Source organism: Protopterus annectens, chromosome 5.part0 (assembly GCF_019279795.1).
Source record: "Protopterus annectens isolate FY-2018-M chromosome 5.part0, PAN1.0, whole genome shotgun sequence".
In the NCBI taxonomy this organism is placed as follows: domain Eukaryota; kingdom Metazoa; phylum Chordata; order Ceratodontiformes; family Protopteridae; genus Protopterus; species Protopterus annectens.
Window position 1 is genome coordinate 353,769,652 of NC_056735.1, and position 25,879 is coordinate 353,795,530.

At 41.8% G+C, this 25,879-nt stretch overlaps 1 protein-coding gene across 1 annotated transcript in view; it reads left to right on the forward strand.

Moving 5' to 3' along the window:
* Window positions 1–25,879, forward strand: part of ATP6AP2 (ATPase H+ transporting accessory protein 2) — a gene marked incomplete in the record, with an annotated part of 523,956 nt that overhangs the window by 33,549 nt on the left and 464,528 nt on the right. Inside the window, 1 exon segment of the mRNA XM_044072316.1 lies at window positions 11,687–11,817. Coding sequence (XP_043928251.1) covers window positions 11,687–11,817 — 131 coding nt within the window.

Here is a 25,879-nt window from a genome sequence, read left to right on the forward strand (position 1 = left end):
ACAAACGTCGATCTACGAAAAGAGCGAAGGACGGAAATGTCGACACATAAACGTTGATCTACGAAAAGAGTGAAGGACGGAAACACTGAACAGATTCCCGGAAGCAACAGCGCCATACAGGTAAATAAAACCAAAGTAAACAAACAACAAAAACACTTTTATAAACGTTTTTTGCAGGGGGGGGCAAGCCCCCCTGCACCCCCCACACCCCTCTTTACATATATATATATATATATATATATATATATACCAACTCCGAGACTGCTCTACAGTGGGGAAAAGGATATATTTTTTTCATCCCCACAATTGCCCTGCTGGCCAGGGAAATCTGTTCGTTGACCGGCATTTCTGTCCTTCACTGTTTTCGTAGATCTTTCATGTGTCTATCTTCTAGTGTTCACCAAATTCATCTTTTGTCGTTCTGATATAGACCCAATTTTTTATGTGCAGTAATGATGCAAAACAAGGGATCAAGGCATAGAAAGGACAGCTTCAGCCATGAGGAAAACCGCATCCTCATGGGAGTCTTTAGGACATGTGGCAAACTTCTGTGTGGTAAAGGGGGGGGCCCAAACAAGCTGAGAGGACTAAAGCCTGGAATCAAAGTTGTTGTGGACATTTAATGCAGTTGGTGGTAGAAACCGCACATTAACACTGTGCAAGAGGAGGACAAATTATATGGTAGGACTTGCTAGAAGCAAGGCAGAATGCAGTTACCCATTCCGGTACTGGGGGCGGAGGGGGCTGCAGCAGTTATTACATTAATTGTTTGTGTCTTTCGGCTTTTCCTGATTTAGGGGTTGCCACAGCAGAACTCCGGTCTGCTGATGATTGGTAGTGGATTTTTACGTACCAGGTTACCAGCCCTGACGCACAACCTTCAACGAAGGCACGCCCCATTCACGTACTTCTCCACACAGAAGACACTCTAGCTGAGAATCGAACGGGACAACGTCTTGCTATGAGGCGACAATGCTACCGCAGCACCACCACTGCAGTTATAACATTAATACCAGATCTTATCTGTGAGGATGATTATGGAACAGAAGATGTCACTGGAATAATCTGCAGCACTCGTCTGCTGAGGAAGATTGGTTTAAATACAGTATCACGGGTTTATATAGAGAACTGAATGCTGACATTTATTTATTTTCAGTTTGATTACCGGGGAAGTCCACTGGGCCAAGAAGAACCCATTTTCAGTGGAGGCCCGGGGAGAAAAGCTCCAAGGCAGTACAATCAAAGTTACAAATGCGCAAGATAAAAAAACAGCAGTATACCTAGAAGAACAAATACAAAATAAGAATTTTTTTTTTTTTTGTTACACATTATTAGAAGTATTTACATCTTGCAGTCGACTGAGAGTCAGCTAAACTGTATTGGTTCAATTTAGAATTGAAATCAGACTGTAGATTGGTGCAAGGGGGGGGTTAGAGAAGAGATTCCCATTTGGCAGATTTGAATGGAATGATTACATTAAAAACAGGATAACTATTAATAGGTGAGCCTTCCACATCTACACAGATTGACAGTGAAGGCAGTGTATATGGCAAGGATACAATATTGTATGCTATGTCTTTTTATTAGTAATGTTTTCAAATCATTTTTACAGGGTCAGCAGCAAAAAGACAGTTTCATTATAATAGCAATAAATATGGCAGGTGTTAGCAGCAGAATAGCTGCTGCTGATGATGATGATGATGATGATGATGATGATGATGATAACAGTAGTTATATTTATGAGGTAGCCTAAGGAAAGTGGCAAGCAGTTCCCAAGTTTAATGTCAGGATCTCACACCTTACAACATGTTGGTAACTGTTCAGGAAGTAACCATGCATCACAAAGTCAAGCACATGCTGTGACATTACACTCGCAGTTGTACAGGAGAATAACCAATGTACCTCTGCATCAGTATCTCCAAGCCCAGGTGGACACTTTCAGGATGATGGGAGACATTCAAGGTATCCACAGTGACACCTTTATAAAAGAAAGCCAAATGCAGGAATTTGTTGCATCTACCTTAAGAAACATGTAAAACATTGGCTACCCTGCAGCAAATGTGCTGTGACATAGCACAGAGCACTGCCACAAGTAGTCAGCTGAAAATAGAGTCCTCCAGGGCATGTGAGGATTTCCAACACTACTAGGAAATGGCAAAGAGCAGGGGTAATGCCATGACCATAGTCCTACATTATAGTATAGTGACACACCAAGCATCAGTGGCCACCTCCATTCACACACTGGTTAGGACTTGCCAAACTCGAGCAGCAGTCAGTCTTGGAAGGGGAAGAGGACAGGGTATTGTCAAGACAGGCCACGTTGGTTTCTGTGTTCGTCTACACCTAGCAGAACCTCTCATTCAAGGTCCTTTTCGTGGTCCCAGCACTATCAGATCAGTGTTTGCATGGTCACCTGCATCAAGTAGACCATGCTGTGGGACCAACTCTCCAGTCAGGTCTCGGGGCAGAGGCAGCCCCTCTTCAAAATCATTTGTACCATCACCTAGCCTATCTTTTGATGACACATTTGACATTGACCTACTCCGAGTCAAGTGTGACATTTCTGTTACTTACAGTTTGACTTCAGAAACACAAATAAGTGTTGTACTTAAAGGGGAATAAGTTGAGGGGCTTGGGACACTTTTCAAATGTATGCATAAGAAGAAAGGTGCATGTCCTAACATAAGGTTGTAACATTGCAGTGATTAACACCATTAATCCAGTATGCACTGATATATCATTACAGCTGCCAGTTACCTACATTTTCACATTAGTAATACACAAATTTTCAGGGCAATACAAACAACATTCCAGATTAAAGTTAGTATCCAGCCATATAAACAAACTCTGCCACTTCACCCTCTCTGCTGCGCATATGATATTCTTTGACTCAGGCCACAGATTATGGCAAAATAATATTATGTGCAGTACCTCAACAGACAACATGCTTCAGCCTGAGAAAACATTGCATAATATAAAAAAAATGTGATATGCATTCATTCAAGCGCAAGGTATGAACTCATGTTAAATACAGAATTAACACATTTAACAAATTGAATCTGTTTCCCATCCATAGATCCAAGCTGCACTTTGTTTTATGTGGATGTGCAGACAATTCCAGAGTAGCAGTATCCTCTGAGATATACCTGTCCATCCAAACCATTCTCTTGATGTTGCAGAAGAAGTTTAGTACTTGCTGATGTGCATTATATTCATCAGTGTTTGGAGGATGCCTTGTAAGCCAGACAGGTCACATCTTAGCAGTCTGTAGGATGCCGAGTATAATGATGGGGCTTTGAGTTGGTCATGTAGAAGATGTTTAGGCCTTGTATCCTCTCAGTGGGTGTTCCAGTTGCATGTGTCTGGACAGAGACATGCCAAAGGGGGGCTTTATATTCAGTGCTTATGTTCTGAAATAAAAAAAAAAAAAGTCTGAGAAGGAATGTCAGATGAACAGCGACAGCAGACCATTCACCTGACAGCATAAACCACATATCACTGTATGTATCAATTGTACTCTTATTTTACAAGCACATGGGATCCCTAAGTACTGCTGTTGGCTGGTCGTCATTAGTTTGTAGTAGGTCTGGAATTGGGAGCTGCAGTGACATGTCACATAATCACCATACTGGAGCATGATCACATTGTGCAGAATGCAACACACAGTTAACTGGTGGGTCATACTGAAGGGCACTGGCACCCCCAGACTCATCTAGGCACCTAAAATAACTCTTTGGGAGACCAAAGACCCTCTTATTGAAGATACAAGCCTAGGACAGTGCTGTGTTATAGGTGTCTTCTGCAGCTTCTCTTTGATTTCTCACTGGTGCCATCTGCCATGGCTGTAGTGGATGTCCAGCATCACTTGAAAGTAAAAAAAAAAAAAGAGAGAGAGAAAGGGGTATGGGAGGGACAAAAACAAAGAAAGTGGTTGTGTATTCAACAGTAAATTTTACCATGAATATCTTAAATGCAACAGCAATACCCACCAAGACCCATGTAATATTCCTATCCACTCGAAACCTATCCAGTATCTTCTGATTCTCAAAATTATAAATGAATAGTCTCCACCTTCTTGGCTGATGAGCACCACTGGACATGAGTGGTTTTTGCTCAACCAAGACCAGCAGCTCACAACTGGAAATAACAAGGTTAGCAGCAAATTACAGCATCTTCATGGATTTCAAAGTAGATAGCATAGGAAAAATATCTGTGGACAGGGAAAAGCAGGAAAATTTCATTATGCATCACAATTAGGTGAGAGTGCTTCATTATCATACACCAGGTTACATAATTTCTCATTTACATCTAATTATAATTACTTTTGCTTATGCTTATTCACAGCCATCACATGTTTTAGTAAGAAGCCTTTATATAAATTGCAGCTTGCTTGCTTTCATTTGTGGACAGCCTTAACACGTTTGCATAATAACTGATTACTATTCTTTGTTGTATACAAGGTATGATCTTTTGAATGATAAATTTGTACATTACTTTTCCTAGGTTGATATTACCTTGATAGCTCTAAGTGAATTTCTTTGACTGGTTCACAATATGCTGTACTTCATAATTCAATTTGCTTTGTTTCTTCTGTATAAGAAAAGGAAGTAAAAATATTTAACATCAGTGTAGTGGTGATGATTTACTGCCAATCATTAGTGGACCGGAGTTCCGCTGTGGCGACCCCTAACTGAGAAAAGCCGAAAGACTCAACAAAGTAGTGGTGATGATTTCTTACTCTTTTTGGTAAAATGTTAAAACACACTCTGATTAGTTTTACGTGCATAAATCCAGCCTTAATAACCTGAATTGTTTATGGAATACATGCTGCTTAACTGGCTGTTACCAGAACCTAGCTGAATTGTTTATGGAATACATGCTGCTTAACTGGCTGTTACCAGAACCTAGCTGGTTAGCTAGGAAGTGGTTGTCTATCTCCTTCTTGTGGCACTGCAGTTTCTTGTATTTCAGAGCAACAGTGACTCCCCTGCAGTAATCACCTGCTCCTATCCTGTATTACTGACAGTAGACATGAATGTCAAGCCTTGTTAGACTTCTGAAGTTTTGCAGGTGTTTATAGCAGGACCTTGGGACAGTTGTGCACACTTTCAGTTGCTGTTTTCCCTCATAACCACCGAATCTGGTGTTGTAAGTGGTACTTATTGCACTTTTGGTTGCTGTGCATGACTTCTGGGACAAAACCATGAGTCTTCTCATTTACTTGACTCCCAGCTGATGTAACAAGCTAGAAATCATTACTGGGTGTATAGACAAACCCAGGAAGGAATCCAGTAACTATTACATTCACTGTGTATGAAAGTAGAGATCATAGTTAACAATTGTGTTCTCTTATCGTGGTGGATTCTGGGGGCAGACCTCTGTTCTAGAATTCTTCTTTTAATACTGTAGCTAAGTAGGGGCAATAATTATTGTTCATCTTGAAGGCCAAATACCCTCACCCTCCCACTTTGGTCTTTGTTCGCATTTGTATACCTGCATTTTACCATTCTCCTTTTGCATAACCTTTACCACAGCCTGGTTCTCGGCACTAGAGATGTTACCTACCTGTTCAGTTCCTTCACTTACCCTCATTGTAGTGAAAACCTGTAATTAGTTCTTGATAAGAGATCCTAAATAATTAAATTCCAACACTAGAGTATAAAAGTGCAGCTTTGCTGTTTTGATATATTTTTCTTTTAAGAAATAGTTCAGACATTTGTGAATGGGGAATATGTTTTTCCTTTGTGGAAGAATGTATTTCTTCTCAGGATTGCAGCTTGCTTCATGTTGTAGTAAAGATTGAAGGTGGAGTTTTAAATCCTATATTAAAAATTTAAGGAATGCCTCTTTCATAATCCCATGATTCCCATCTCTGCCTGGACGGCATACAATTGCTGTCTCCCTACATCTATTTCTGTATAGCACAAAATATAGCAGGTGAGTCTCTCTGCTTATTTTGTATAGTGTTATATTAGCCTGGTTACTGTCTCAGACATCCTTAACTACATGCTAATACTGCCAATTTGCTGAAAGGATCATCATAGTCATTTTGTCACTTGGTCCTATCATGGTGCCAACATTCAGGATGTTATTCATGGATGCATGCCTGCTGAGGTGGGATTATAGTTTGTATACTGCTATTTATTGCTTCTCAGTGAATTTGTTTAAGTAGCCTAATTTATTCAGACAAAATGTTGCACTTGTCTAGTTATTTTTAGTGCTACTTTTTTGCTGATGTTGGAACATGGAGGTTGTGTTTATTGTTGTTGAGCAACTTCATTTTATAGTGACTGTTGGAATTTATTAGAATGCTGTCACTGGAGTGTTTTGGGTACCAGCTTACTGCAGACAACTACAGTCTGTGGTTTAACTGTTTGGTTGCTATTGGTAGTTTACTCTCTGGATGGAGAATCATAGTGGTTTCAGCTGGCAATTTGGATCGCTTCTCTCCTGTTTGAGGGAATCCAGTTTTATTGAATGGTCATCTGGATGAGTGAGGAGTGGATTTTGATGACATGATGCTTTATAAAGTATCTAGCAGCATGAACTGTAATTGCATGACTGTTTACTAAACTTGTAGTTGTTTGTTATTTGCTAACCAGCTAAGCCTGCTGAATGCAAGTGTCCCTCTTCAGGGTGAACCTGGAGCATTGTCTAGTTAAATTAAGTTCAGGGTTGCACAGATTGCGAGTAGAAATCTAGAGATTCAAACCCAGAACTACAGGATGAATATCCATAGTAGCTCGTAGTCTTAACCATCTGATCTAAACTTCACCCTGACAGATGAAATGTAATTAAGCATTTGTCTGTATGCATTTTAATTACATGCTAATTATTGAATCGCTATATGTCCTTTGTATTATTGATAATGATTAAGTACGTGATCCTTTTTTTTCTCTGGGTGACAGGTTCAGCAAAAAACAGACAGTTTGGTACTGTATCTGCCAACCAGTGACCCCCCCCTCCCATCCGACTCTAATCATTTTGACCCCCCCCAGTGGTGGGAATACCATAGGACAAGAAGCATCCAAGGAAAGTGCCTTTCAGGTAGCCATGATAGTTCCTTGTGTCTTCTCCTGTGTCCTGGCTATGAAGGTTTTTCAACTGTTAGGCATACCGCTACTGTAGTTGGGGGGGGGGGGGTAGGGCCACAGTTCCTTCCCCTTATGCAAGTGCATGCTCCTGTGCATTTAAGGCTACCTCCCATCAGTGATTTGGTGTTTCACATGCCCACCTGCTTCCTCAGAAGGATGGCTGCAACCTGTGAATGTCTCCAACTCATCCCTGCCAAGGACAGCACACCCATTCTTCCTGCCAGCAAGATCAATCTCCTGAGATGTTAGCTGAACTTCGGGTTACTTGGGTAGTCAGGGTTTTGTCGCTGTTCACCACTGGAGTTTTGATATTTGTGACAGGCAAAGAGACCCGAGTGCAGTCTGCCTCTATCTGAGGTCTGATGTCTTACAGGAGCTACTGCTGGCTGCACTGTTTTTGGTGGAGACCAGTACCACCAGTGAAATGTGTTATCCAGGGCTATTAACTCTGAATGGTAGAATCTTAGTACCTCAGACTCTTTCAGAGTTATTGAACATTTGCATGCCTTTCTTTAGAGATGTTTTTTTCCAGCTTAAAAGTCCTTCCAAGTATATTCAACAGCATTTTCCACCAAGGCCTTCTGCTAGACTGTGAGCTTTATCCTTTTTTCCATTTGTAGATGTGAAAGTATCCACTAATGCAGCATGGGAGGCCCAGGATACATTTGGTCCTGTCCTCAAAGAAGTCTGTGTCCTACATTATTTCAAAGATTGGAGTTTTTGGTCTGAGGTCCCTAAACCAGATACTTTGGTTTAGCAGCTGGGATCAGAAGTGCTGTCACCCCCCCCACACACACACACACAAATAAGGTGTCCCAAGTGATGGTTCTACCATTTTCTTCTTGAGGGTGATATATCATGTGGCCAACATGGTAGCTTTTCTGATGGACACCTCTGAGGTGCACTAGACCATCTTCCAGGTTCCAGACAGACTGGTTAAGAAAAAATAGTATCCTAGTTAGAAGTGATGGTTCATCATGGTGGATTCTGGCATAGTGATTCCCTGATGCTTGTGGTTCTACCCAACACTTTGTTGTGAACACCAAGGTAGTCTCTTTAAACTCCCCTTTTCAGGGACAGACTGCACTGTGGTGTGAAGAGGAAATCTGGAGAGTTTGGAGAAAGAGGGAAAGACTGTAAGAGCTGCTGGCTTCAGATTCCAACCATCTCAGTGCACCTCCTCCAGGATACTGAGTAACCCTTGCCAAATATAGTTCAGGTGTTTGCAGCAGCTGTAGACACAGCTTTTTGTTTAATTTATCAAGGTGCTTCAGAAGGGTTATAGACTTTGAGAGGGAGGGATTCTGAGCATTCTTCATGAAGCCGGAAACCTCCTACAAGTGGTTAGCCCTGGGGCCTTGCTTGACTAGTCCCCTCTGGAGGCAGTCTGGTATAGTTTGTCCATCCATTTGTTAGATTGGAGATGTTAACTAAAGGCAGAAAGGCCAGGGTGGTTTATTTTATTTTATTTAACATTTGTTGACCGGGAAAGTCCGACTAGGTTCAACAGATCCTGTTTTTAGCGGAGGCCCGGGGAGAAATGCTCCAGAAACATGTCTTTAGAATGTGGGAGGAAACCGGAGTACCCAGAGGAAACCCACGCGAACACAGGGCGAACATGCATGGTTACTTCCAGAGATTACAAAATTCATTTTCAGGTGGCTTTTATTTCTACATCTGCTACCTCTACCTCACAGGCTGTTCCTCCCCATCAAAAGAAAGCATTAAAGAAAGTGATCTTGAATCTCCTAGATAACAGAACCCCCCCAGAAGGTATCAACAGATAAAGAGGGTCCATATTTTTCTCCACATTCTTTTTAGGGGTTGAGACACAACACCTGAGAGCAATTTTAGGTATAAGGAGTTTAAATACTTTCCCGTAAAGAATCCTTTGCATTCTCTCAGTGCAGGCAGTCCCTCCCAGCTAAGCAGAACAGACTAGGTATACTTTAACTTCCAGAATGCCTACCACATCTCTATTAAAATAGCCCATAAGGTTTCTATACCCAGAGCTGTTGGACATGCTACACTTGAAATCCCAATCCCTCAGAGCCACATGCTCCAGGGATGTAAACCTTGTCATCACAATAAACAAAACATGCTGGAGGGATAGCTTCCTGACCCAGAGATTCCCCATATTCTGGAATAGACTGCCCATACATGTCAAGCAGAGCTCCTCTTTGGCCCTCTTCAAAAGGAACCTTCCCGATTGGATGGGAGAATGGAAATTCACCCCGGGGATCAGGGAAGTAAATAGTGTGGGAAGAAATAGCCAGGGAAGTGTTATGGCTAGGCTTGTATAGGCCCTGGGGCTGATAGCCTAGTATCAACCTATGCTTATGGTGGTCATTGTGGTCACTTCAAGTGTCTGTACATTTTAAGAATGATCACTGTCAGCATACAGGAAATGAGTGGCTTCTTTTGACCCCTCAGGCCCTCTAGAACTAACCCTTTGAGGGCATCCTTACTTTATAGTTGGAATGTGGCATATCTATATCCCTTAAAGCTTTGAGACTTTGGAAATGGGTAAATTCTAGCCTCTGCTTCCTGGTTGCTATTTTTATCCTGTAGGAGTCCAGGTCACTGACAGATGTTTGCTTCAGGCCCAGGAGTATTCCCTTTCCCCCCTTGGTGGTTTGGAATTGTTTCCAGAAATAGGGAGAACCCTACTTTTGAGCTCTTTGCATCCCAAACCAACAAATTTTTCTCACATATTTCATAACTGGGGGCCACCCAGGAATGGTCTTTCATGAACACCTCTGTGATTTTTTTTCCCCACTTCAGAAACAAGAGTTGTTTAAAAGCCAACACTTCCCAAAGCCAAATTCATCCTCGTATAATTCTTATTGGACCTAATAGATATGGTTGTCTGTGCTGCTGCCTAATCTTCTGTAGAAGCCATTGTTCTTGAGACTCTGAAAGATGTTGCTGGCCCATCCATTGTCAAAGTGGGAAAGATTTTACTCTGACTTGTACTCTCTTATCACTTTCTGTAGTTGCTAGTAATCTTTTCCATTTCTGGCAAAGTGATTAAAGATTTTGCATCTCCTCAAAAGTAACACTGGGAAAACTAAGGACAAATGGATATGTTTATCTGTACAGCGTATGGTGTGGATCCCATTTTCTCCTCTCCTGGACTATCTTGTAGATGTCTTTGAAACTGGGCTTATTCCATTGCCGTTAAGTAATTTGGCCACTGCTTTTTTCCTCAGTGCTTTGATCCAAACTCTTAAGTTTTATTGAAGGTGTGAAAAGCCTTTCTCAGAAGGGCTTTTTGATGTGGCTGCTACTAAAAGTGCCAGTGTCCTATAGAACTTGCACTTTGTTCTCAAAAGTTTACCTTTGCTCCCTTTCAACCATACAGATCTAAATGTTTGTGACTTCTAGTAACTATAACCTTTTCTCAGTTGCTATTATGTTACTAGAATAATTTTGAAATTGCAAGCTGTGTCCATATTATTCTTACTTGGTGTTCCATAAAGACAAGATATTCCTTCAAACTAACATGTATTTTATGCCCTAAGTTACAACCAAGTCAAATCGTAGTCCATATATTCTTTTGCATGCAGAGCCATAAGTGGCTGATATGATGCCCAATGCCACTCCTCGATCTGACACCCCTCAACTTTAGGTTACATAGCAAAGGAAAAAAGTCCATTTTCCAATCTGGTGCTCTTCCCTCCTATGGAGAAGTACCATTGCAAGAAATTAAAAATTTGCCAATAAAGCTCCCTAGCATCTTGCACTGGGGTGATTTGCCCACTTTTCCCCACCCTAACTATGCTTCTGTTTACCTTTCCCATGTTATACATATTCTGGGAAGTACTTTGTATACAGCATTGGAGGTACACTATTATCTGAAGTAATATGTGACCAGACCTAAGACTCTGTGCAAAGACTACAGCTTTTTGTTTCTCACTCTCTCACACGCACAAAAGTCAGGCCATAAGGTGTTGGTGATATTCTGAATGAGTCATATTTTGTTGTTTTGCACCTCAAATTTACTCCAATACAGCTTTAGCTACCTTGGTAGTCTTTCAAGAATGCAGCTCTTATGACATTTGTGCGACAGTTGCATGGTGTTCTCTTTAACTTTGCTATGCATTAGAAGTTGGATGGAATATCTAGATCGAAGCCTTTCACTGGGCTGCCATTATCAAGAGTATGCACTCATGAGAGGACCACCCAGTATGGATTATCTTGGAACTCTTTAGTGCAACTTTCTAAGGATAGACCTATTCTTGTCCGGTATGGATGTTTTATGTAGTTACCATAATGCTAAATCTGAAAGGGATCCTGAGTAACACTGTTCCCTGCCTTAACAAAGAAGGTTTTGTGTGTTCTGTATTTACTTTGATGTCGCTAACCTCCAGTCTGGAGAGGGAGAGCTATGTAGTACATTAAGGCATAAGAGAAGGTACTTGGCAGTTTGGGAAAGTTTTGCCTGCCAAGTGGTCCTAATGCCTTTGGTTTTCTAATTACTTTCTTTTCTAGTTTAACCTCATAATAAATGCAGAACTTTTTTATAGACAGTGGAATCTGAATGGTTGCATTACAGGAAAAATTTTAACAGTCTTATTCGATTATTTTAGGTGCTTCTACTGATAAGTTCACATTGCTGAAATCACCAGACTATGTCAGGTTCCGGACTATAGATGTGCCATTGCCTGGAGAGCGGATCCAAGATTTGGTATCTTTGTCTATGGGATTCTCCGTGGAAGAGGTACTGCTTTAAAGTCTTTAAATTGAATAAAACCTACACTAATAAGTGTTTTTATGCTTTGCATTTCTGTAGTGATTGCATAGTTATTAGTTTTATGTTGAGGGCAAACTGGTTTATTCTACTTCAAGTGGTACAGTTCAGATAAAGGAGTAGACCCTGAAATTATGTAAATAGAAAATTTAAGGAACATTTACTTAATCAAGTTTAAATTTACTTGCTCTCAAGGGGATGGATAAAAGCAAAAAACTACATATAATCTTTGTACCCATTAGATAATTCATATCGTCTAACCCGGATTTGTTACTTTGTGAATACATTTTTCTGCATTCTGTTTACAGTCCTGATGAGCCTGGTCTGCAAGGCTATGGAACGTATCATCATGGAACTTATAGAGAATGACATTGGTAATCTCCAAACTCTGGACCCTACCCAGTTTGGGTTTGTAAAAGGAAGATCATGTCTCCTAAACCTGATAGACTTCTTTGAAGCGGTCACCAAAGCCATAGATGAGGGTAAGGTGGTTCACACAGCCTATCTAGATCTCGCCAAGGCTTTCAAAACCATCCCTCGCTCTGGAATTATAGATAAACTCACTAAACTAGGTATAAATCCCTATGTCACAAGATGGGTTGCCAACTGGCTCACTGACCGAGCCAACACTGTGAAAGTAGCAGACTCTAAATCCAACTTCAGACCAGTGAAAAGTGGAGTACCACAGGGTTCAGTCCTAGGTCCTCTCCTGTTTGGTATCTACTTCTCTGAAGTACAGGCTAACACAGAAGGTCTTTGGCTAACAATGTTCGCAGATGACTGCAAACTAGGAGCCATAATCAAAACTCCTAATGATATGGACATCCTACAAAAGGGCCTCACTGAGACAGATGCCTGGTGTCAAAGCCATGGCTTCAAGCTCAGTGCCAAAAAGTGCATTGTCACCCCTTTTGGTAAAAACTCTGTACCCATGAACTACCACATTGGCGGTAGTTTACTTAACACTGAAAATGTGATGAGACCTTGGGACACAGGTGGACAGTAGTCTCCCTTTTTTTTGATAATCACATCGCCACAGTAGTCAGGAAATCCTTCTACGTGGAACACCTAATCACAAAAGGTTTCTCATCCAGGAAAAAAGAGGTTATTGTTCCCCTCTACTCATCACTCATTAGACCCATTATAGAGTACAACACCCCTTTTGGTATGTACTTCACAAGACCTCCACAACAACTGGAAAGGCCACAGAAATACCTCACAAAGAAGATTACTGGCCTCAAACAGATGCCCTACACAGACCGTATCAAAAAAACTCCAGCTTTACTCATCGCCTACTCAGAGGTGATCTCTGCCTAACATACAAAGCTATGCCAAACCCAGAACTGTTGGACATGCTCCACGTAAATTAACCCCATTCCCTCCAAGCTACACGCTCTAGGGACCTAAACTTGTCACCACAATAAACAGAACATGCTGGAGGGATAGATTCCTGTCCCAGAGACCTCCCATACTTGAACAAACTGCCTATCTATATCAAACAAAGCTCCTCATTAGCACTTGTCAAGAAAAATCTTGATGATTGGATGGGAGATAGGAAATTCACCCCGGAGATCACTTCTGTGGCTCTGCTTGACAGGGGCATAGGAAAAAAAAATTTTCTTGGGTGGCAAAAGCCAGGGTACCGTTTGGCTAGGCTTATATAGGCCCTAGAGACAATAGTCTAGTACCTACCTATGAACCTATGAGTGCCAGTATATACATTTTGTTAATTAACATGTGTATTGGAACATGTTTTCTGTAATGTATTTTTGTTTTTGCTCCAGTGAGTCTGGGTCATGCCTAAAAATGGTCAGTAGACTAGTCCATTTACATAGTTAACAAAGATGTCTACAACAGACATTTCTTCAAGTATTTTTTCTTTCTCTGTGCCTGCCATTACCCCCCCCCCTTCCGTATTGGTCTTGAGCCCTTTTGTTCATCCACCTCTGGAAAGTCCTCAGCAGGAAGGAGAGTTACTTAGCCGTGGAAGTGGTTTGTGCCCTCAGCAGCATCTGCTTGTGCTGGCAAAGATGACATTTCTTTGGGGTACTCAACCAAACCCTCAGTAGAAGATGTGAAGCATTCATTACTCGTCAAAAGCCTGTAGTGCTCTCACACTTCCTTCCATGTGTACATTCTTCCACCCACATGCTAAGTAAGTGCTGCCATCATCAGCCTGGAAGAAGCAAGCCCACATCTTCAGTCCTGGATGAATTTCAGTGCCTGCATCTTCCTTTTGCGTGGTGGTGAACAGCTGATTGGAACCATTGCCCCTCCATTCTAGATGGGAGAGCCGGTGTCCGCCACTTGCTGCTTCTGCCATCCACCCCCACAGACACCTACACACACCTACACAGACACACTCTGCTGCACTAGCACTCAAGCTGCTACTGGCACTTGGGTCATAGGACCTTATCCCAATGTGCCACAGAGCTGGTGCTATTCTGCATTGTTTTAACATTGAAAGTCTTCTTTGTGATCCTTGTGTATTTGGAAAAATAGTAAAATGGGTGGTGAAATATTTATATTTAGTACTTAATCAGGTAACCATTTTGGGCATGAAACACTTTCCATATTAATGCATAACACTAAAGTTTAAGTAAATGTGTTTGTCTAAAAAGCTTTTCATGTCTTTTATTGGATAATCAGCAGTTGGCTGTCTGTTTATAAACTGTGATTTTTTTATTGTTACTATCAGCTACTGAAGGCATCTCCTCTGCTGAGCAATTTGTGTATAGAGGTGTTTTGTTTAGCCACCAATGTGTGTGAGCACGTTAAATAAACATATATAATGTAAACTGATGCTCATGAATTGTTAGCTACATTACGGTATATTTCCTTACTTAGTTAATTTTTAAACTAGTTATGTTCTTTTTAGTTGTTGAACAAACTATTAAAAATAAAAAAGTTTTCCTTTCTGTGTTTTTTCTATTTTTTTTTTTTTTTTCAGATTACAGTTCATATCTCTAATAACAATTATATCATGCTTACTACTACATATATTGTTTCATTATTTCAAATAATTCTTTCCTTTCCTTAATACCATTGTTTCTGTATACAGCAATCCACCTTTAAAACTTCTTTCTTCATTTTACAATCAGACGCCATCAATCTTCCTGACACACTCATTATCACATCCAAAGTTTGAATCCGCATTACTTCCCCACAAGTAATGTAACAGTTTTTTTTTTTTTAGCTAAACTTCTTGAATCCAGTAGACAGATTTGTCTGTCTGTCTGTCTGCAGTTAACTTTGTAAAGAATTAAAGTTGTTAATATTTTAATGTCCTAATATTATTCACGTTTAATAAACTTTCTATAGAATTTTGCTTTCATCCCTCGCTTTTTACCTTTTGCCTCAGTTTCTTTACTACTTTCTACAGTATTTTACTTCAGTTTCATCGTCCAATTTAAGCTTTTGTATGCATTACAGGTACAGTGTCATTTTCCTCAACTGAGTCAGCATTTATAGCTGCAATTTCTTTTCTTTCCTATACACACATCTGTTTTCCAGTATATTTTGCTCTTACTAGCATTTTCATAATTTTCTTCCTCTCCCCCTTTTCAAATATTGCTCAGTTATTACCAGGTTATCAAACCAAATGTGGCCTCTTGCTGACACTTTCTACAGAGCATTTTACATTCCTTTGTCAAATGCCCCCTCTTCTGACACTAAGCACATCATATCAGATGATATAGTGTATATCAAAGCCACAGCAGTAGTTTTTTTGGCTACCCTGTAAACTTTTTTTTCCCATTTATATTCATGGTTTTAAATTTACCCACACCTCACATTAACCGTTCCACAGTCTTATTTTAACATACACCTTTTTTATATCAAAAAATGAGTGACACATTGTTGTAAAACATTTTTAAACTTTTCCACGTCCAGGGCTGGCTTTACTAAGACCAATCTCCAGGGGCTCCTGGATCCTTATCCTTTCTCCTCCCGGGTTGTGTATTGGGTAGGTTTTGGTAATCAAGCCATATAGCCAGAAGGCTACTGCAGCAGTGAGAATGATAAACATAGCACAGTTATGTACAGTAAATGACACTTGCCATAACAGTAGATGTTCATATTCCTTACTACTGCAGTAACGTACCCATCCACATTCCCCTTACTTTTGTATATTGTTAGTTGCTGGGTCATAAAGGTATTTGTTACTATTTATGTCTTTTAGGTTCAGGATAAGTGTAGTCTTCTGTCTGTAGATTTCTTCACCCTCCTCTGAACTGTTCAGTCAGCAGTTAAAGTGAAGGTGTATGCGAGGGAGCCAGAACTTTGTGAAACTGTCTGGTTGTTGTACAATAGACAGGGTACAAAGCATGTAGCCCTGTGTGCTTATTGCCTGATATCACAAGTTGAGTTAGTACAACTGGAATAGGATGCTGCACTTCTCAATTTGCTGAAGGTTGTAACCCTCCTGAGTACTGTTTCCTGCAAATTGCACACATTTCTTTCTTAGCTTTGGAGAGACCATAGCATAAGTAGTAATGTGACATTATGAAGGACTCTCAGTAGATGAGCAGAATAACGTTGTCTTTGTGCATTTTTTTCAGTTATAAGAGTGCCTCAAAGAGAAATTACTGATGCTAGGGCAAAGAATAGAGAATTGCTTAATAGTTTGCTGTTGAATTTGAGAACAGCACAGTAAGTTCAAAAAGAATGCATTAGTTATATGACTAATGCAAGTAATACAGAATATCCTAAAATATTCAGTACTCCCTCCCCTCTCCCAAAAAAAAAAAATTGTTGTGCTGCATGGACTGTGGAATAGAAATAATTTTCAGTACATTCCTTTACTGTGTCAGTATCATGGAGTCAGGTTTGACAAATTAGTGTTTTGGTGTAATTTAACAAATCTGGAGATGACTAGAATGTCAGGAAATTACAGATAAAAAATGCCACAAGACAGCTGTTCCTCAGAAAGAAATAGTTGCACAAACCCAAGTCACAGTAATAGTGTGTTGTAGATATAGTAAGAGGTAAATCAATTTGTGGTACTTGCATATTATTGCAACCAGGTTCCAAACCTGTAATCATTCTTCATGTTATGGAGAACTTTATGCTGTCCAAGTGACAAATGAGACGGCAGCACACAAGCACTTTCCCCACAAAAAGTGAACATCTTTAGTATCTTTAATGTTCAGCTGAACATCTTTAGTATCTTAAATGTTCAGCTGAAGTCCGCTGCAAGAGCTTAACAGCACAGATCTGAATAATTTGTACAAGTAAAATTCATACCAGTGACACGACTGCTGCATAATACATAGGCTACAAGAGAACATCCATATGAAAAAAATAGGACTTCTGTATTCTTGCAAAATCTTTCAAACAAAGAAACGACAGCTTCTTTCAAACAAAGAAACGACAGCTGTTATTTTTCAGAGTTATAACTTTTATGCTGTCCAACTGACAAATGAGACAGCAGTACACAAGCACTTTCACCACAAAAGTTAACATCTTCATTGTCTTAAATGTCCAGCTTAAGCTTAAGTTGGCTCCAGGAGTTTACCAGCACAGATCTGAATAATCTGTACAAGTAAAATTTAAGCCAGTGGCACAACTGCTGCAGAATATGTAGGCTACAAGGGAACATCCATATGAAAAAAAATGGTACTTGCATATTATCGCAAAGTCTTTCAAACCAAGAACAGATCGCTTTATAAATAAATGAACAAATATCCATAACATGAAGAAAGATGACAGGTTTGGAACCTGGTTGTGACAATAAGTAAGTACCCAGTTTGTTACTAGTAATAAAACGAACCAAAATAATCAAGCAGTTTCTGCTACTTGCACCCAGAAAAAATAATGAAACTATTTAAAAATAAAGTAAATCTTCCTACTGCAGGGAGAGGGGAAGATGTCCTTCAAGGATGCATCTGCAGTCATAACATATGGGTTGTCCTGCCTCAGGCAGCCCTTCGGTCGGCCGGATTCCAAAGTCTGGGTCTGGCCTCGGCTGATGTCGCACTTCACCCGACGTCATAGCTTCTGGGGTATAAAGGCATCAGCCGACGCCATTTTCCTCAGTCTTTCTTGCCGCGCGGTGCCCGAAGCAGAAGCTGTTCGCAAGTGCCGGTCGGTCAGATCCAGAGATTTCAGCTACCGAAGACTTCTAAAAAAGATAAGTACCCCGTTGGGGACTCTTTCTTGCCTCAGCCGATGTCAGACAAAGTAAATAATTGTTTAACTTGTGGGAAACAAATACCTCATAAGGACTTCCACTCTTACTGCCTTCCTTGCTTAGGCCCAGACCACGACGTATCATCTTGTTTAGCCTGTGCTTCCTTCAACCGACGGACACTTAGACGTCGGTCGGAGTTTGCAGAAGAGTTTTTTGTTCCCGCTTTTGCATATAAAATGCCGTCTGAGACTCCGACTACCCATTTAGCCAAAAAACGCAAGGAAAAGGACCGACACTCGTGGCCCGCGGTTTCGGCTGAAACCACGGTTAGGCCTGCTGCGAGTGTCTCTGTTTCGGCTGAAACCGAGTCCTTGGTTCTTCCTTCTGCTGAAAACATGCCTCCGACAACCAAGGCCAGAGAGGCCCCGGCTGAGTCGGCTACAGAAATTCCTACCGAAGAAGCAGGCGCACAAGAATTGTCCGACACCATTCCGTTGGACATCTCTACTCCTGCACGTGGGGCAGCTAGACCCCCTGCTTCCATGTCTATTAAGGCCTTCTCCAGGGCTAAAGCAGCTAAAATTTCCAAGGCCTTACCAACAAAAGCTTCCTCTCAGAGTCCCTCCTCTAGTTCTCAGATTCTCAGCCTTGCTTAGGACCTTATATCTCTGATTAGGGGATCCCAACCTCACCCAGACAGGGCCTCACAACCTCCTCCGGACAAAAGGCCTAGAACTGAACCCCCTGAACCTCTCTCCTCTGATTATTCCTCGGATGGATCAGATACATCAGACCATCAGGAAGGACCATACTCACCTTATGAGGATTCGGATGCAGAAGACTCAATTCCTTCTGCCTCCCCCCCCCCCCCAGAAGAATTTTCCTTTGGGGAAACTTTACACTCAATGGGGGAACACTTTCAATGGCAGGGTCAGGATTTTTCTGATTCTAGGAAAAGGCTAAGGACTTTTGCCACAGCATAGGCCTTTAGCCATACCACCAGTACTATCAGTTGTTGATGATGCATTCAGTGATGCCAGTTCTGCCCCTGATTCTCTTCCCCCGGCCCCTGCCAAACCTGGCAGATATTACAGGGTCCCGGATTCTCACTTCCACTTGTATAAGGCCCATGCTGCAGACCCAGAAACTATTTCTCAGGGCCCAAAGGGCGTTGCAGCTGCCACTGCCAAAAAACCCCTACCTTCTGAAAGAGAGTCAAGAGCTTTAGAGAGATGGGGAAAAAGGTTTATACATCTGCTACTCTTTCTGCCAGGGCTTTAAACTGTCAATTCCATATGATACAGTACCAGGATTTTTTGTTAGATCAGCTGAATAAAAAGTTATCCTCTCCTGAACCTTTAGACCGTAAGTCCCTTCAGGATTTGGTACACAACTCTCAGCAGGTCAGTAATCATTTCTTAAAATGTGGCTATGATGCACTGGAGGCTTCATTTAGATCAGCTATAGGTCAGTAATCATTTCTTAAAATGTGGCTATGATGCACTGGAGGCTTCATTTAGATCAGCTATGACTGGAGCAGTGATTTGAAGGCATGCCTGGCTAAAAGAGCAATCCTTGCCTGACCATGTCAAGTCTAAACTCCTGGATGCCCCTATGGAGAAACAAAGTTTATTTGGCTCCCCTGCACAGGAGATTCTAAAGAAAGTGGAAGAAAAAGCTAAATCTGTGCAAACAGTCAAGGATTTTCTGCAGGTCCAACCTCCGAGGTTCAGCAGAAACTGGCCTTCAAAAAATTGGTCCTTTCCAGACACCTCCAGAGCACAGAGGCAGAAATAGACGCCCAAGAGGCAGAGGTCAATCTAGGGGTGCCTACAGGGGTTGTCAGTGGCAACCTGCCAACCAGAGGAGTACCACCACAGCTGCGACTACAACCACTTCCACCGGACAGACACAATGACTTGGCTCTGACTCTGCCTACCAGGGAGCAACTGGAAGCGCCCTTGGGCGGAAAGTTAGCTTTATTTTCAAAAAACTGGCATTGCATTACAGGAGACAAATGGACATTGCAAACAATAGACAAGGGCTACAGGTTCACTTCCACACTCTACCAAAAAAGAGAGGAATGCCAAACCTTCCACCAAGCCAGAAGCCAGAGGCTCTAAAACAAATCTCCAGCTTACTAAGGATGAGAGCAATAGAAAAAGGGTACCATCTATGGAACAAGACCAAGGATTTTACTCCAGACTATTCCTTGTACCAAGAAAAGAAACTCAATGGAGGCCTATTCTCGACTTGTCCGCACTAAACCCATATCTCATTGTACCAAAATTCAAAATGCTGACCCTACAGCAACTTCTTCCCATGTTGGGCAAGGAGTCTTGGCTGGTGACTCTAGATCTCAAGGAGGCATACCTGCACGTCCATATACGACCAGATTGCAGAAGACACCTCAGATTTTTTGCAGGATCAGAGCATTATCACTTCTCAGCATTGCCCTTTGGCTTATCTACTGCGCCCAGAGTATTCACGAAATGCCTGGCAACAGTAATTGCACATTGCAGGTTTCAGGGAATTCAAATCTACCCATACCTGGACGACTGCCTAATACAAGCGGACAAGACACAAATAATAGAGGATTTGGCCTATGTCATACAACTGTTACAAGCCTTGGGATACACAGTCAACATCCAGAAGTCAAGACTAGTGCCATCCCAAAGGATAACATTTTTGGGTGCAGAACTGGACACAATGACTCAGATGACTTTTCTCACAGAAGAAAAACAAAAGCAACTACCAGTCTACTTCATGGCTTTGACAAGACAAACTCAGCTCACTGCAAGGAAAGTCCTGCAGGCCCTGGGTTACATGGCATCTTGCATAATCTTGATCCCGCATGCCAGGCTGCATATGAGAAAATTACAATGGTACCTAAGGAATGTATGGTCTCAACACAGGCACAGTCTAGAAACCATGATACCAATCATTCCATGTCTGAAAAAAGAATTCCTGTGGTGGGCTCAGGCCTGCCAGACCAACAGAGGGTTGCCTTTCCACAAACCACAACCAAGGCAGACCATCACCACGGATGCCTCAGACCTAGGCTGGGGGGCACACATGGAAGACAAGTGTATCCAAGGCCTATGGGCTCAAGACCAGCTGAATCTACACATAAATCTAAAGGAGATGCTGGCAGTGAAGCATGCAATCGAGGCATTCAAACCATTCCTCCAGCAGGGACTTCTGCTGATAAGGACAGACAATACCACAGTCATGTGGTACATCAACAAACAGGGAGGCACGCATTCTTACCCTCTATGTCGGATGGCAATGGACCTGTGGAACCTAGGCCTGAATCACAACATTCAACTGCAGGCCAAATTCGTACCAGGAAAAGAGAATTCACTAGCAGACAGCTTAAGCAGAGCTACCTTGGATGCTCACGAATGGATGCTGCATCCAGACATCTTCAAAAACATAACAAACAAATGGGGAATGTCAGAGATAGACCTGTTCGCCTCCCCACTCAACCACCAACTGAAGAAATTCTGCTCAAGAGAATACCACCCCCAAGCCTGGAGGGTGGACTCCCTTTCTTTCAGCTGGAAGGCCCTGACAGTTTATGCCTTTCCACCTCTCCCATTGATGTACAAAGTTCTACTGAAGATCAGGGAGGAACAGTCAAAGGTGATTCTGATAGCTCCAGACTGGCCAAGGCAGCATTGGTATCCGCTGCTGAGAAGCATGTCTCGAACGAACTTATGGCCTCTACCTCTATGGCCTTTACTTCTAACGCAGAACAACTACAAGACCCTGCATCCAAACTTGAAAACGTTGCAGCTAACTGCCTGGAAAATTGCATAAAACAAAACCAAAATGTTTTATCTCAGAGGGTCAAGGACATTATCCTGGAGGCTCGCAGACCCTCCACAAGAAAAACATACTCAGCTAAATGGAAGAGATTCCTCATTTGGAGTGCATCAAAGGGTACAAATGTCACACTGCCAAACCTAGCACACATCCTAGAATACTTAGCAGAACTGTTCCACAATGGCCTCTCCTATTCTTCCATTAAGATTCATGCTTCAGCAATTTCAGCAGAGTACAACATGGATCCTCCTATCTTCTCTCATCCTCTCCTCAGACAATTCTTAAGAGGGATCAAAAATGTAAAACCTCCAAGGAAACCACCTCTGCCTGCATGGGATCTCAATTTTGTGCTGGAGAAATTAACACTTCCCCCTTTTGAACCAGCAGTATCAGCAGACTTACAGTTCTTATCTTGGAAAACTGCTTTCCTTCTAGCAATCACTTCAGCAAGAAGGGTATCCGAGTTACAGGCATTAATGGCAGTGCAGCCTTTCCTTATCTTTCACCAGGATAGAGTGTCTCTGAGAACCAATCCTACTTTCATGCCAAAGGTTGTATCCAGGGTATCCTTGAACCAAGATATTAATTTGCCTACGTTCTTCCCAAATCCACAGAACAGGGGGGGAAAACTACTGCACACCTTGGATGTACACAGACAACTATGCTACTATCTGGACAGAACTAAAACCAGCAGAAAAACTGACCAGCTTCTGGTAGCATATGCAACAGGAGTGCAAGGAAAAGCAATTTCCAAACAGACAATTTCAAAATGGATAGGAAATTGCATTCGATTCTGCTACTCTTTTCATGGAAAGACAACTCCTGAAAATATCAGGCCTCACTCCACAAGAGCCACAGCCACCACTAGGCTTTCCTACGAGGCGTGGCTACCAAAGACATTTTAGAAGCTGCTACTTGGAGCTCCGTGCATACATTTGCCAAGCATTACAATCTTCCTTTATACTCCAGATCCCGAGCAGGTTTTGCAACTGCAGTTTTACAGGGGATCTTAACTACACCATCATTATCTTAGTGCCTCCTCCCCCAGTTTGGCTATGGTATTCTACCCATATGTTATGACTGCAGATGCATCCTTGAAGGACATAGTACAGTTTTGTACCTACCATAAATGTAGATGTCCGATAGGTATGCATCTGCAGTCAGGATTACCCACCCTCCTTCCCCTCTGTGGTATTCCTAGGGTGCTTACCCCTCTTTTAGCTGGCTGGGGGAATCTGTTATGGTGTATTTGTTTGTATGTATATATTTATATATATATTTTGCTTTCTACTGTTTGGAATTTTCTACATTTATCCAAATTTAGCCTTCCTAGAGGGCACCTGGCATCTGGGGCAAGAAACACTGAGGAAAATGGCTTCGGCTGATGCCTTTATACCCCAGAAGCTATGACGTCGGGTGAAGTGCGACATCAGCCGAGGCCAGACCCAGACTTTGGAATCCGGCCGACCGAAGGACTGCCTGAGGCAGGACAACCCATATGTTATGACTGCAGATGCATACCTATCGGACATCTACATTTATGGTAGGTACAAAACTGTACTATATTTATATTGGAAGTCCCTTCCTTTCCATTATGAGCTGTCAATTGCACTTGAAATTGCAAGGGTCTCTCAGTGCAGTGACATTTTTAACACCTCTGTAGTAGTGTGGGGGGAGGGGAATGGCAATTCCTCTTGAACCTCAAAAGAAACCCCCGAACAAAGGCCTGCAATTTAACTGTTTCTGGCTGTAGCTGGATAACTTCTAAGTATAGTGTGAAATGAGCTCTCAGCCAAACATGAGGGTGATTAGAGACGGAAAAAAGCAGTCTTTTTACAAAAGGTATAGAAGATGATAGTGACTCACACAAATCCCACTATATGTCAATGGCATGGGAATTCAAAGTTACTTCCTTATGTCTGGCATGAGTCCTACAAAGCAGACTTGAAATGTGTTATGGGAAAGAGAAAGGGTTGAGGAAGAACAAGATCATGTTGATACATCAAGCCCCATTGGTAGCCATGTTGTGGAAAACTGGCTAAAATTGCCAATAAAGCACTTAGTTTAATACCTCAAAATCACTCCAAGTCAGGAAATAGATTTTTTTTTTTAGTTCTAGGATGGAGTTTTCCTTTAACAGGAAGGTAATCTTCCAGAAAAGTGATCATCTAACTGCTGTCCTCTCCCTTCACCATTACTCACATACTCCTTTTAGCACTTTCAACCTCAAGCATCTTCCTTGTGTTGTATATCCACCTTGCTTCTCTCCATTGTTTGACTCAAGAATGTTGCAGCTGCCACAGCCAGTTTGTCTTGTTTCAACAAATGGATTAATTCTGCATTACTTGATCGGTCTTCTGCAGCTTTGGTTACAACTATTTACATTCCATCTTCTCACTAGTTTTACTGTGCTCCACTCCTTCCACTTCAATTTCTCTATCCTTTCTCCCATCTGACCACCATATGGCCTGCCCACAGGAAGAAGAATCGGAAAGTATAGGGACAAATTCACATTGCTTAGACCAATTTTTTCCTGAAGCCGGTATGGATACCACCTCGGGTCTTGCATAAAAAGAGGCCACTGGCCTAGTGGGGCAAACCTGGTCAAAAAATAAAAACAACAGTAATAATCTTCCTACTGAAGATCTGGAAAAGACAAAAAGGGGGCACATCACAGCTTCACCTCAAGACATCCCTAAGCTTGATGAGTTTGCAGAATATGTAGTAGAAATACACTTATTTGACCTTATCTCATCAGTATATGCCTGGCTGGCTCGGTATTCCTACTTGGGTGGTACCGGTATTGGTGGCTGTCTTGCATGAAGATGTGAGAGTACCACCGCCTCAGTTTTAAAGGAGGCAAATATGATCTTTAGATCACCTAATGGATGTTCATTAGGTGGGCACTCCTAAGCCAAATGTGATGGTCTTTGCAGCAGCACTGAGGCAAGAACCTTCATCCACAAGACAGAATCCAGAGTGAATGGACTATGAAAAGCGTGTTTGCTTTCTCATTTTTGAATCTAAGAACAGAAAGTTACCTCAAGCACGTGTTGTCCCACACTGAGTGATTTTTTTTACATTAACTACAGGATGCTGCAGACAGATTTCCAGATGATCCCTTTAAAAAAACAAATTAAGATAAGTGTGTTGTAGAACCTTAAGGGCTATGTGAATACTGAAGGGGTCTGTATGTGATACAGGTGTAGTAGGATCTAGTAATTCCATTTACCAGAACTAATGTCTTTATTTTTATTTATTTGTTTTCCACTGGGTGCGTTTTGTTCCAAATGTGCAGACAGTAATATCTTTTTCAGATTGTGCCCAGTCCCCCCATACTATGAATATGCCCAGTAGAGTATGGGGGAGTTTTTTTTTTTTTTTTTTTTTTGTACTTCTCTGCATCTGTTCCTTCAGATCTGCCCACATAGGAGGTATGCATCCTCATTCCTTGACTAAGGTAAGTCTGGCTTTTCCCCCCAAACTGGATCCTTGTGGTATCCTTTTCTGACTTGTCCTTAGGCAAGGAACTGCCTGGTACATGTCCCTTAGTAACTTTGCTTCTTGCAGGATACAGGCTGTGGGGGTGTTTTCTAGTAAGGCCAGAACCCTACCCACTGGTGGTGACTTGTACACCTGCATCATTGCACAGACTACATACTTTCCACTAGTGTATGCACGTATCTTCCTTCACATACACAGTCAAAGGCTGCCTTCATCTGTTTGGAGAGCCACACCCAATGCCCCTCCCTGCTCTTTTGCTTAGTTTGCATGATTTAGGCAAAGCAAAACAGTGATGAAACAGCTGAATCAGCTGCGAACCACTACTCCCTCCCTCTGAATGAATGAATTGTAACCAAGCATTTCGCATCCTCCCCTGCCTTGCTTGTTCCACTGTTATTTGAGCTCTGGTTAGCTGAGTCATAGTCAGACTGAGGGACTTTCCTGGCTGTATTTTTTTGGCCATGGATGTCAAGGCGACCTTCTAGATGTTTCTCTTTAAGGCCTATGTTGGTTCCATCACAAACTGATGACCACTTTAAGGAAATGCTGAAGAAAGGTCAGCTTCTGCTT